Source organism: Macrobrachium nipponense, chromosome 32, assembly GCF_015104395.2.
Source record: "Macrobrachium nipponense isolate FS-2020 chromosome 32, ASM1510439v2, whole genome shotgun sequence".
NCBI classification, from domain to species: domain Eukaryota; kingdom Metazoa; phylum Arthropoda; class Malacostraca; order Decapoda; family Palaemonidae; genus Macrobrachium; species Macrobrachium nipponense.
In genome coordinates, this window is record NC_061094.1 from 40,658,748 (window position 1) to 40,672,140 (window position 13,393).

At 38.2% G+C, this 13,393-nt stretch overlaps 1 protein-coding gene across 1 annotated transcript in view; it reads right to left on the reverse strand.

Annotated features, from left to right (window-relative positions):
- Nucleotides 1–4,645: 4,645 nt before the first annotated feature.
- Nucleotides 4,646–13,393, reverse strand: part of LOC135207454 (inositol hexakisphosphate and diphosphoinositol-pentakisphosphate kinase 2-like) — a gene marked incomplete at its 5' end in the record, with an annotated part of 255,448 nt that continues 246,700 nt past the window's right edge. The window contains 2 exon segments of the mRNA XM_064239179.1: nt 4,646–5,743; nt 7,380–7,586. Of these exon segments, the coding sequence (XP_064095249.1) occupies nt 5,067–5,743; nt 7,380–7,586 (884 nt within the window).

The window sequence follows — 13,393 nt, forward strand, 5'->3', positions numbered from 1 at the left end:
CGAAGATGACACCTTCCTCTTCTTCCTCTTCCTCGTCAGCTCACGCAGGACAGTCGTCAGGTCCTCCATCCAGGCCAGAGCCGGGGCTATTGCCAAAGCAACACGGCCCGACTGCACCTGTCCGGAAGGACCTGGGACTGGGGAAGATACACCGTGGGCAGGACCAGCATGGACAGGCGCAGGAACGAGGAGCGACAGGTACAGCAACCAGCTCAGGAGCAGCAGGAACAGCGGCAGCGGTAGACCCAGAAGGGACAGCCAAGCCAGCAGCGGGAACCACATCAGCGGCAGGTACGGCAGGCCCAGCCATCGCCTCGTAGAATCATCGGCCGCCAGACTGCTGGAACAGCGGAAGTCTGGGGCACGCAACACAGGCGGCGGCGGTATACCCCCACCTCGGTACGGCGGCGACCGGCCCTAGTAGCGGCAGACGGCGTCACCGACTCAGCATGGGGAGTGAAGACCAGGCGGGGGGGAACAGCATAAGCGGCTGTGGAGGTAGTAGTGGAGACCGCCCCAGACCTCGCTAGACGCTGCAGCAGCCCGTGGATGCTAGGCACGCCCTGCCGCCGCAGTGGTCCATACCTGTCCAAGGTCGTCTCCCACGGATGTAGCACCTGCGTTAGCACAGACAGATTAGTAAGAGGGGTTCCCTCACGCACGGGTGGGAGACATGCCCCACCCCGAACGCAAGGAAGACCCCAAATACAAAATACAACGAGGAAGCTGAGCGGGGGGGCAGGAAAGAAGACGAAGAATCGGGTACCAAGGGAGTCGCGGGAGAGCTTTCCGACGACTTCCTGGCAGACCTTCGCTTCCCCTACCCCCGCACAGCAGTGAAAAGTAATATGAAAATGAAACAGAATACTGCACTTGCGATTCACTTCATAGAACTTAAGGGGGAAAAGATCAATTCCCGGGTAAGAGCGGAAACTTGATCCATAATAATATGATGCTATCATAAAATATATATGAAAATGAAACAGAATACTGCACTTGCGATTTCACTTTCACAGAAAATAATCGTAAGGATCAATTCCCGGGTAAGAGCGGAAATTGATCCAAAATTAAAATTGATGCAATTAAATAAATGAAAATGAAAAGAATACTGCAATTGCGAATCCACTTTCATTGCATTCTATTCATACAAAAAAAAGAGGCTCGTGCCGAGCACAATCACTCTCTCAGCAACGAACGCACAGGGCAAAAATATAATGAAAAGAGTACTTACATTTTTCAAATACACACTTTCGCCCAAAATACATGACTCGGCACGAGCGCGCCCGCCCTCGGCACCGAGACATAATTCAAGGGTATCAATTCATGAAAAGAGCGGAAATTGCCGCATCTATGGCGATAGCTCCATGTTGGCTCATAATTAAGTAATGAAAACAGTGTACATACAGTTTCATTTTCAAGTCAAACAAACCATTAGTAGAAAACACAATATAAACAAAGCATACGATGATGAAGCGGGCAGAGAGCGATGACGAACACGTCCTTCACACCCGCGGCCGAAAGCAAAAGTGATTTGTTTGCGCGACTGTCGGACAAGCAGTCAACTACCGTTCTCCCCTTGTTCGAAGCTTACGACCGTTCCAGCTGCCGCTAGCTACTTCCTGTTGTTAAAGGACCGATGGTTTGTATTACGTATCGGAACAAATTACAAATTTTCCAAGACAATTTGTATTTTTCATAGCTACAAACCTGAGGTCTTAACAATAGGATAATTTCTAGCGCCTAGCTGGATCCGGTTAAATCGCAGATGAAAGCAAGGAATCTTATGAGATCTGACAACACGTGCATATATTGGGTGAAAAGTGGTCAACGAACACGCACCCACACCACAGCGTTCAGTCTTTTACTTAACTGCCTAGGCGAGAGTTGTGGTTGACCTCTCTCGGCCTTTACCCGGTTCATTGGCCGTTTTCGCTTATGTTTCTGTGTGTGTGTGTGTGCTTTTATTATGGCTTCTTCTGCTCCTTCTTGGCCTCGACAACGTGTGTGCCCGGGTACTCCAGGTTTCCCGTTCTCGTTTTTTGGCTTCTTCAGCGACTGATTCTCACATCACTTTTAGCAGGTGTCGTTCCAACGTTTGTACAATAACGAATCCCTGCATGGAATGCTGTGCGTGGCCTAGAGAGCAGTGGAAGTTATTTTATAGTAAGAGGGAGTATCGTAGAGTTTCTAATCTTCCTTCATGGGAGGGATTTTCTTCTCCTCTTCCCAATGCTTCATCTCCTGCTGCTGTCACACCCCATGCTAGTGTTGTGCCTTTGTCTCCTTCCTTTTCTTCCATTGATTCGTCGTTGGAAGTATCAGGAGGCCCTCAGGCTGATTTATTATGTAATGGCACCCCCTCTTCCTCAGGAGGGAGGAGGCTTTTTCATCAGTTTCTTTAATTTCAGATTTGGAGGCGTCCAAAATGGCGGCGCTCTGGGGGTCACCTGGGCTACGAAGTCCACCCTCCTTGGATGGTTTGCTGATACACTTCTTGGATGCTTGCCACCCCCACCTCACACTATCCAGGTTCTCCCCCCCTCCTCCTGGCCTCGTCTTCATTGGTAGCCAAGGTCAGCCATTTTGTATGGCTCCACCAGTGACAATTGCTGCTTCTTTGAGTCAGAAGGAAGCTGTGGCATCAGCGCCGCTGGTGACGTCATGTGGTCAGCCATTGACATTTGCTTCCCTTTCGAATTGAGGGGAAGCCGTGACGTCATCGCCACTTGTGACGTCACTTCCATCGATGACGTCACTCCCAGTTGTCTCCACTGCAATATCCAAATAATAAATTTGATCTTGAAGTCACTTTTTCAATTTTTACAAGTTAATTTTTTCTTTTCTTTTTCAAGTCTCATTGCACTATTCAAATGGGCCTCCTTATACCCATCCTCTTCCCTAGAAGGGTCAGACAACACAGGGAATGGCTGCTTTATGCATGTGTGAAGGTTGTGGGCATCATTGGAGCATGGATTTCTTGCCAGACCAACTAGAAGTGGTCTTGAGGTCCTTGTGTGTATGTGGAGAGTTAATGACCACAGTATTGAGCTACCACATATTAAAGGGTTTGTACAAAAAGTAAATATTATTTTAGAAATTAAATATTGTAAAGGCTATTAATTTTTTCATTTCATTCTCTAAAAAGACAATGCATATGTACTAGTATTCTGTTTTATGGTTCCTCGAATCACTACATTGTATCAGTGCAGGCCAGGAACCTTTCACAGGAAATTTTTTGCCTTTTTATATACATACAGTACTCAGCAAGATATTAGGCCGCTTAGAGTCAAGCGGCCTAATATCTTGTCGAATGTTGAAGGAACGAAAAAGTTATGAAGAAATATCATCAGTACATTAGGCTGCTTACAAAGCATAGAGAAAGGGATGGAATTTAGACAGTTGACAAGGGGACAGCTCTTAGTCATGACTGTTTGGAGGTTTAGTAAGGGGCTGTATATATATTTTTGTTCATGCCCCCCCCCCCCCCCACACACATTTTTAGCCTACCACGTACCACTTTATTGCTGCCCCCTGCGACCTTAATATGGCCCAAGAGGGTGATTTGAGTCAATATGTACATTGAAACAATCTGGCCTTAAAACAAAGGAGATATTGGATCAGCTGTGTGAGCACACATTCAGGTTGATGCTGGGTTGCCAGATTTAACAAAGGAGGCAACCATGAGATTCCATCTCAAAAAAAGGCACCCTAGTATGCCTAAGAAGACTTCTAATTGAACTTTGACTGTTCTCAAGTGTCAATTTCTTTCTAAATGATGCTTGAGAATAGTCAAAGTTTGATCAGAAGTCTTCTGAGGCACACTAGGGTGCTTTTTTTGAGACGTAACCTCATGGTTCCCTCTTTCATTAAATCTGGCAACCCAGCGTCAAACTGAATGCGTGCTCACATACAGCTGATCCGATATCTGCTTTCTTTTAAGGCCAGATTGCTTCAGAGCACATATATGTATGTGCTATTATCTGTTGACTCAAATCACACTTTATTGCCAAAGGGGGCAATAAAGTGATAAGTGGTAAGCAAAAAATATGGTGGGGCCACAAACACAAATATATTCAGATCCTTACTAAACCTCCAAACACATGACTGAGAGCTTTCCCGTTGTCAATTATCTAAACTCGACTCCTTTCTCTATGTGCTGTAAACGGCCTAATGTACTGACAAAATTTCTTCATAACTTTTCAGTTCCTTTAGAATTCGATGATATTTGCCCGCTTGACACTAAGAGGCCTATCTTGTCGAGTACTGTATATGGAAAAAGACAATCTTTAGAATTAGCTAGAGTAATTCAATATACTCTTAACATCACTTTTGGGAAATATCAACTTACCTTTCTTAACCTCAGTGTAAATCATATATGAAGTAACAATAGTGATAAAATTACAAAAACAGTATAAAAAATAAAATTTTATTTTGTGTCAGTACTTCTAGCTACTGACAAAATAAGCAATCTTTTAGATAATTCTAGTTAAAATGGAGGAATTCATATTGTGCATTCTGGCAAGACATATTGTGCACATATATAAAAATTGCATTGATTATACATGTACGTATTCACATTTACAAATGTGTCTCCAGATAACAACCAGTTATCACTAAAACTACAGATGGCAAGCAAACAACTCTCTATGAAGAAACCTATTAACTTTATTTGATTTTACAAAATATGACTCTCATATAAATATAGTTACAATTGCCACTATAACAGTACATGTCTTTTCAAGAGCTAGTGTACAATATGAGAAACATCTATAGATTAGTAGAATCTTTAGAAGCCAGTGGATAGTTAAAGCACATGGTTAAAGAATACATACTTTTGCTTGGCAGAATTTGGCACAAACTAGAATAAAATCAGTGTGAGATATTTTAGTTGCTAATCATGATGAAGTCCCACAAAGCAAAATAAAAATAGACAAGCAATTACAGTAACAACAAAAAATATGTTATAATTAAATCACACATTTCTAATATACTCTCTCTTTTTCATATAAAGCACTTATAAGTCTCACTTTCAGACTGAGGTGGTATACTTATTGTGAGGTTTAATGTCAATCTGGCACTTCACTAGTAGAGGTATCCTGGTCATGTGTATCACTGTGAGTGTCAGGTGTGGCTGTATCTCCACGTTCTATGACTGACGCCACCTCAGTCTGTGAATGGGACCCCAAGCTCTCTGAGCCCTCTGATGGTGAGGCAGGGCTGCTGGTCTCTCCTGGGAGGACCTCTAAAGCATCCATGTCTCCTTCCCTGGTGCTTTGTTGATTACCACTATTACATTCACTTGTAGAGACTAGTAACTTCTGGTGGCTATCATAAGCATTAGTGCAGGTTAGTTCTGATGTAAGAATAGAAGCAGCAACAGCAGCGACATCAGAGTGAGAAGCACCTCCACCACCCTTAGTAGGAGCAGTAGTAGTAGGAGTAGCAATACAGTTGGTGGCAGCAGCAGTAGTAGTAGTAGTAGTAGTAGTAGAAGAAGTAGTAGTAGTAGAGGGTTTGGTGTGTTGAGATGAGTGATGTGAAGGTTCACTAGTAGTTAAAATGGAAGCAGTTGTGGTAGTAATAGTTGTGAATGATGGTGTTATAGGAAAGAGGAATTGTGGTGATGGTGGAGGGAAATAGGTGTCGTAGCGGTGCAGGTGTGAGAAGAACTCCAGTGTGTTGATGTTGGGAGAGGAGGGGCCAGAAGACGACACGAAGGATGGAGGCCCAGACCAACCAATACCTGGAGGGAGAAGGAGTGGGACAAATGCTCACACCAGATTCTCCACTACCACGAACATAATACTTCTCAGTAATTGAAGTAAGGGTGGCACACTAACACCACTACTGCTAATCACCACGTTTTGTACTTAATCAGTGAACATCATGCAGAGATTTGATCAAAATTATATAAATAATTATCTCTAATGCCTAGAAGACTCTAAAAGCCAGAAAGCATAATCTATTCTAAATGCATATCTGAATTAGTATAACTGGATTTTGTGCACAATTCATCTCTGCAATTGTGCAACAAGCATGATACATAATTATAATTTTTTGTCTTCACAGTCAGTATTTAGAGGTTTCATTTATATATCGGTTACATAAAAATTTGAACATCAATCCTATGTGATGTAAAAACTTACTTATCTTGAGGAGAAATAGTATAAGGAATAACACAAACCATAAGATATAAATGAATCAAATAACTTGGCAACTGCTTCTACAATTCAGCTAGATCAGTATGAGAATCTAATGTTACAGCAAGTCCTTTAAAGAAGTATATTTCAATGAAGTAACATAACCATCCCTATAAAACTTAAGAGTGGAATATCAAGAATATCTCAAAATTCTGACTTCAGTTCTAGAACTTTTACGTCTTGTAAGGAATCTTAGTAGTATTGACACCATGAATAGAAAGAGACATCATTGGATGGAAATTAGATATTAAGAAATTATGACTTAAAAAGCCAATACCTGAGTATACAAACATATGCAAAAAAGAAAAAATCACAAGCATTAGATGATAAATACATAACTCTGCAGTAAGTGCAAACTAACATTAAACCTAAGACATATGATACTTACATGATCAGCTATGTACCCACTGCCAGTGTTAAAGAGATATATCTAGCAATAAAAAATAGCTGGATCAGAGGTCTTTTGCTCTCTACCATTGTAATACCATGATAGCTACAAAGGAATGCTGATTGATCTACTGGCAGATCTAATAATAGGTTTTTGATAATGCTATCACACACCTCCTTCCAAATATAACAGATTACAATATACATACAGAATTAAGAAAATTCTACATGTATGCATCATTGAGACACTGATATTAGTATATCATATATAACACGGAATACTGCCTGAGTATATTAGTATTTCGTAGCTAAACGGGAATGTTCTCGAGATAGAAGGGGATACTTTTAGTATCTCTTGTAAGTTACAGAAAATTGCTAGCAATAGCTACATTACTAAGGTTAGGATCATAACACTTTACAAACAGAAAGCAAATTTCAAATAATGAACAGAAAATAATCCTGACAAAGAAGGAGAATCTAAGGGAAAAATGTAACTAATCTAATTGAGCTTGAAACTAGATATCTAAGTCACAATATTTCACAATATTTTTTATCCTTGCTAGCAAAAAAGGCTTCCTGCTGTATCACATGCAACTCTTAAAAAATATGTCTTGTACGTATAAGTAACCCAGATTTTCTATTTAACAAAACTGTACTTAGATCAGTCAGGAGGTTTTATCTACAAATAAAGTTTTATATTGCATTGAAAATTATTTCATACTGAAGGGGAGACACTGTTCTAAGAGTCCACCTCTTACAATATCTCTAGGGAGGAGTCCCTAGACCACTTACTGGACGATGGAGATTGAAGGCCAAGTGGTGGAGGTTGAGAACGTGGATTTTTGGGGGTGGAAGGCATCTTAGGAGGAGAGGACAGAGGAGTACGAAACTGTGCTAAAGCCATGCGTTCTAAAAAGGCATCCAACTGACGTAATGACAAAGCATTATGAAGAGTCTCCAGTGGTCGAATCGAGGGTACCCCTCCAAGGCCCTCTATATCTGTAAATGATACTTATTAGTCAAGTACACATCATAAAGGCTTTAGTCGTTAATATTCATTTCATTCACTCACTGATCCCATTTCTCTTGTATGTTTAAGTATAATTAAAAGCAGGAGACAAGAAATGTGTTGTATACAATATGTAACTTAACTAACTGATAAAGTAATGACTGAACTAACATAAATTTTGTAAAAACATTGTTTAAAAATCAACTTGCATAGCTAACAGAAAACAAGATGAAGAGGGCTCTACAAACATCTCCCAAAACTTCAGACTGTAGCTTTAATATACGTTTACTAGAAGAATTAAAACATATCCTATGTCCAAAAAAATAACCAATAATGTAGTAGTTTATTTTAGATACAGTCGACCCCTGCTATTCACAGATTTTTCTATGGAACATATACGCATACCCATTATACGCGGAAAAGTCACTTACTCGCAGTATTTTTCCCTGAGAAATATTCACAAAAATATTCATATTTATTGTGACTATATATACTTTTTGTGTTAAACTATTAAAATACTGAGGTGTGTTAATAAGCATTTATTGTTTTTTTTTTACTATCAAAATAGGCAGTTCTACACATTTTTAGGTGAGTTTAAAGTATTCATGAAATTTAGCTATCCAGGGGGGTCAAGTACCCATCCCCGTGAATACGGGGCTCTACTGAAACTATCAATCTAGTGTAGTCTATTTTAGATTATCTATCTGCTGTGTCCTTAAAGGAGTTACACTCATGGTCCCTTCAGGGCTTCATAAGACAGACCAACCAATTGCAAAGAATTCTCTTAAAGTTGGTTTTTGCCAGAATATTGCTGTTGGCACAGTGATAGAATATAAAGGACTCGGGACAGTATGGTTCTAACTCCTATCCTACAGTGACTGCCTCAGTTTTCTCTGCATCCCACTTGCACAGATGTGATTACAGCGAATGTGTCAACTATCTTCCTCATTACATTCTGGTCTCTCCAAGAGTTCCTTAATCCCCAGGTTTTGCCCTGGAACAAATATTTGACTTTGCCATTTTTGATGATCATAACACCCCCCTTAGTTTTAGGACCAGGTGAAGAGTTTTAATTCTTTAAAAATTTTACAGGGTAGGCTTATACTATTTGTTAAAATTGGGAGCCAGTAGCACTTGCAATGGAAGAAGTAAGGAGTAGATCACTAGGCTACACTGTAATTGCCATTCTGTTTATTCTTGTTTGACAAAGTGATAGTTAGCATTAAGATGATAATATTAGGCATTTTTCTATTGAAACTCATTATTCAATGATTTTTTAACAGTCAGTTATATATAATATTAAACATATTTACATCCTAAAAACAATACGTACATACGGTATGTACTTCAATGTGTGCAAATTGTACCCTATGCTAATGTTTTGATGTTATGTACATGGAGTACATACAATACTTGAGAAAATCATGGTTCTGTGGCATGAGAAACTGAATATTGTACATATCTGACATGAACTGTAAATCTTACAGGGCACTGCAGCTGTAAAGAATTGTTATTATTATTAGTAATACTAGTAGCTCTCTTAATTTTGTCATCAAACCATTATATGGTTTGGTTTCCTCTTCATACTTTTCTTTAGTGACATAGAGTCCCCCAGTCCCTGCAGATGGTGTGATCCCACCCATGCAAGGTTTTTTTTTTAATTCCTCTTACAGGTTGCAAGTACTGTCCATCGCTACTGGTCTGTTGGCTCTTCTACTAGTTACATTATTTTTTATTATTATGATATTTTGTTTATTTGCTATATTGTACAATGTATAATTCATATACAGTACTACTATTCTGAGCTTGGATATATGAGTTCAATTTACTGTTTTGCATAATTACCTTTCTTTGGAATTAGGATATGAAATTCCTATCAGCCTGTAAGGTACAGGTTTTTGGGAAAAAAAATAAGATCTCCACTGCTTGGAAATATGGTAATTGAATGGATGGATGGTGAGGAATTATTTATGAAGTGTGTATATGTGAGTGAGTATTTCATAAAAAAAAACACATATTTCTGAGATACTTTTGTGAGGAAACTAAATTAAGCTGGTGGCTCTGTTATTTAGAATATGCAGTATGTCAAATATCAGAAATTTTGATCTTAAATAAGATTCTGAAACCAAATTTTAACCTCTGGAGACTGACTGATGCAGTTTTTCAATGCAAAGATTCATGGTACCAGCAAACCACATGCCTAAAGGAAAGGAACGAGAAGGAAAATGATAACACCTATATACCAGCTTCTTAAAGTACTATATAAATTTGTAAGGCTGCCTCTTAAAGGATGTGAAATTGAGGCAAAATGAAAATGGAAGGGAAAACCACAGCTTGCCGTACAAGGGAAGAAATATTTTCCAAACCATGCAATATGAGGATTACTGACTTCCACAGTCAATGCAAATGGCTTCCAGATGGGTTTTAAATGGCCACCTGTATTAGTGACTAAGCCCCATTTAGAGAATTGTTTACCTGCCTTTCACAGATCTCAAGAATTAGAATATAAACATGCAGTAGTGTATATGCAGTACATTGTACACATTTATGAAATGTAATAATAATTCATACCTGCAATTCATGCAAGCGTAAACACTGATTTGCTAAAACTAGAACATATTATTTATATCATGTAACAAATTGGTTTTATATATGTTAACAGGCCTGGAAGTATAGTTGTCTCCTTCAAATTATACTGAAACTAGCAAGAGAATATGGAAAGTAATTGCCAAAAACTCTTTCAATCTCCAATATCTGACTGTGTGATTAATTAGAAGACTTCCTGTTCAGGAGAATTGTGACATACAAACTTAAAATTTTTAGAAATCTTTAAACAAAACAATACAAACAATACAGGAAACTATGGCTAAGTAATAAGACTAAAAGGTCATACTTATCAGGGTTACCCATCTTTCAACCAAAGTATCTGATGATACTGAACAATGTACATACTTCAAAACTAAAAAGTACTTGCAGTCTATAAATATTCAAGTGTAGTGACTGCCCAGCTGTTGTTATACACAGCAAAACATCATTATCATCACTATAAAAGCAGTACTGTATAGGCAACACAGGCATCACTACATGCAAGGTTGGTGGTAGGGAGAGGGCAGAATTATGGGCTTTGGGCAGTGACATGAACAGGACAGCCAATTTACCTATTACTATTAATGCTGTGTAATTGTAGAATTAGTACTGTATATGAACATTCATAAAGCTGCTGTTCAAAAATCAACGTGTATATTTCTCAAAATTAATTTGAATGATTGTCAAATAAAAATTCAGATGCTTGAGCCCATGTTTAAATTACGAAGGACGTGACTGGAGTTAGCCAAATCATACAAAAAATATAGTATATTATTCCCTGGAAGTCTGCAGAGGTTGCTTCAGGAGAAGTATATTCTTAGAAATCTATTAAAGAATATGGATTAGCTTCATTTATGTAGGTTATTCAAATTACAGGACACAGTGCATGTTTATAATGAGACACTGCATCACTCCACATAAGAAACTATGAATTAGGGACTCTGTTACAAAGGTAGTCCTCTGAAGCCATTTAAGTGAAAGACCTTTATTCACAGAAGTTAAATGAAGATTATTTGAGCTGAAACTACAAGAAATAGAGTCCCTACTCATAAAAACATGAACACAAAATCTATTCAAGAACAACCTAAACAGCAGTCAGGCGAGTCCCATATCAAAATATGCCTAGGCACTCACCCAAGCTGACTGGCATCGATGTGCTTGGTCCTGAGGCCAATTTCTCAATCCGGGATGTCCCTGACCATGTGACACCTCTCAGTTACACTAAAATTACCCTATTTATCTCTTGCCAAACATACAGAATTTCACTTGAACACATTAAACCATCAATTTTTACTTTTAAATTTCAACAAAAAGCTTTGTTTGGTGATTTCGTTCACATAAACATTAAGGGACTTACAATTGCCAAAAGGTAAACAAAATAAAAATGGAAAGTTTTAATATAACTATCAGTTATTAAAGATTTAGCATCACTGGAAATGTTTTCTTGGAAATTTCTATTTAGAAAACAGTGATCACTGCATGAATAAGTAACCATAGTTATTTGGTTATCAGCTAAATAACAGAAATTTTTAAATTGGAGGACATTGCTATGCAAGAGTACATGTAAAGCAGCAGATAAAATATGGTGTGCCTCACTAGGTCATTAATATGGTGTGCTTCACTAGATCATTACAACAAAATTACAAATTCTGACATTAAACTCTTTCACTTCATGGAATATAAAACCCCTTCATTATTTCAAAAAAATATGATTGTAACTTGCTCCATAAAAATTCAGGCTTGATGGTATGTTAATGATAAGAATTAATTATACCATTTGAAACACAGCCAGTCATCGTTAATGATAAGAATTAATTATGCCATTTGAAATGCACCCAGTCATCCAAATTAAATTTTTATTTAGTCCACTATTAATTGTTCCTTTATTTGTTGCCATAATCTGTAAAATTCATCTCTTTTAATGAAATTATGACCAATCAAATTAATAGAGAAAACTAATGTTGCAACTTGTTGATCGTCGAATGGTATCAAAGTAACCCTCACTTTGGTCTTCAAGATTCACATGTACTTCATTTCTATTATTTTTCCATAGCATTCAAATTACTTGCAGTGTATCTCCATACTCATCTGTCTTTTGGAGAGGACTTTAATTTTTTTAATGGCTATATTTGATTTCTGTCATTAATTTTATTGACTTGATCAAATATAATTTGGTCATAATTACAACCATTACCAAATACTCCACTCAAGTTTTCAAGATTTTTTCCCAGCCCTTACTGGAGCCCAGGAGTTTTTTCTCTTCCTTTTTTGTGAAACAGCTGTCCATGTTAATGCCAGAAGTTCTAATCTATTGCTTTCATGATACCAGAGTAAAGATGACCAAAAAAATGTCCACCAACATGACTAGGATGGGTCAGATGTGGGCCAAAGTTGCTTGATGGAACTGAGTGGCTTTCAGGAATAATCACTCCTGCCTTAATGATCCATTGGAAAACCACATAAAATGCCAAGATTTTTATCCCCAGAACCAGCCCATCCCTGGAAATCCAAGGAGCAACTGTATGGGATAGTTTCACCTATGAGATATCAGTACGAGTACTATTCTGTTGAGACTACTCAGGACCAAGTCCAAATTTCTGTTACTTTAGTTATGAAATCCAATCCCAGCTATTGTATTCCTTCTCAATAATCAAGACAGTAAAAAGAACACAAGTTAAAAAGGTTACATAAAAAGGCAAAGAGAAGGAAGGTAAATTAAAAGAAGTGCAGCAAAAAGATCTGAAAAAGCATTTGGGAGAACTACCCAACAGTTGAACTAGGTAGTAGTAGTTAGAACAGTTGGACAGCAGCTAAACTAAGCTAGAAGAAAGCTAAAATTTTGGAAAAAGAGGACAGAGTAATGAGAAAGAAGATAGGAATAGTAGTGGTTCTTAAGATAAGCCAAAAGCAACGATTCAAAACCTGATGAGACCAACCAAATAAAATGTTAGGCCATCAGACACCTGCTATTGGTCCCTAAGCTTTCCCTCTAACTTCAATGTCACCAGTTTTCAGGAGGGTTTTCATTACAGTATTGATATTGATTAATACATGGACATTCTCAAACAAGCTGAAAATCACCATAAACAGATGTAGAATAGTGTTTGTAGAGAAGGGTGTTATGACCCATGGATAACCAGCAACCTAGTTTTTTGTTTCACAATTCAGCTTTAAAATAAACGAAGGATAAGGATTAGAAATACATAAACTT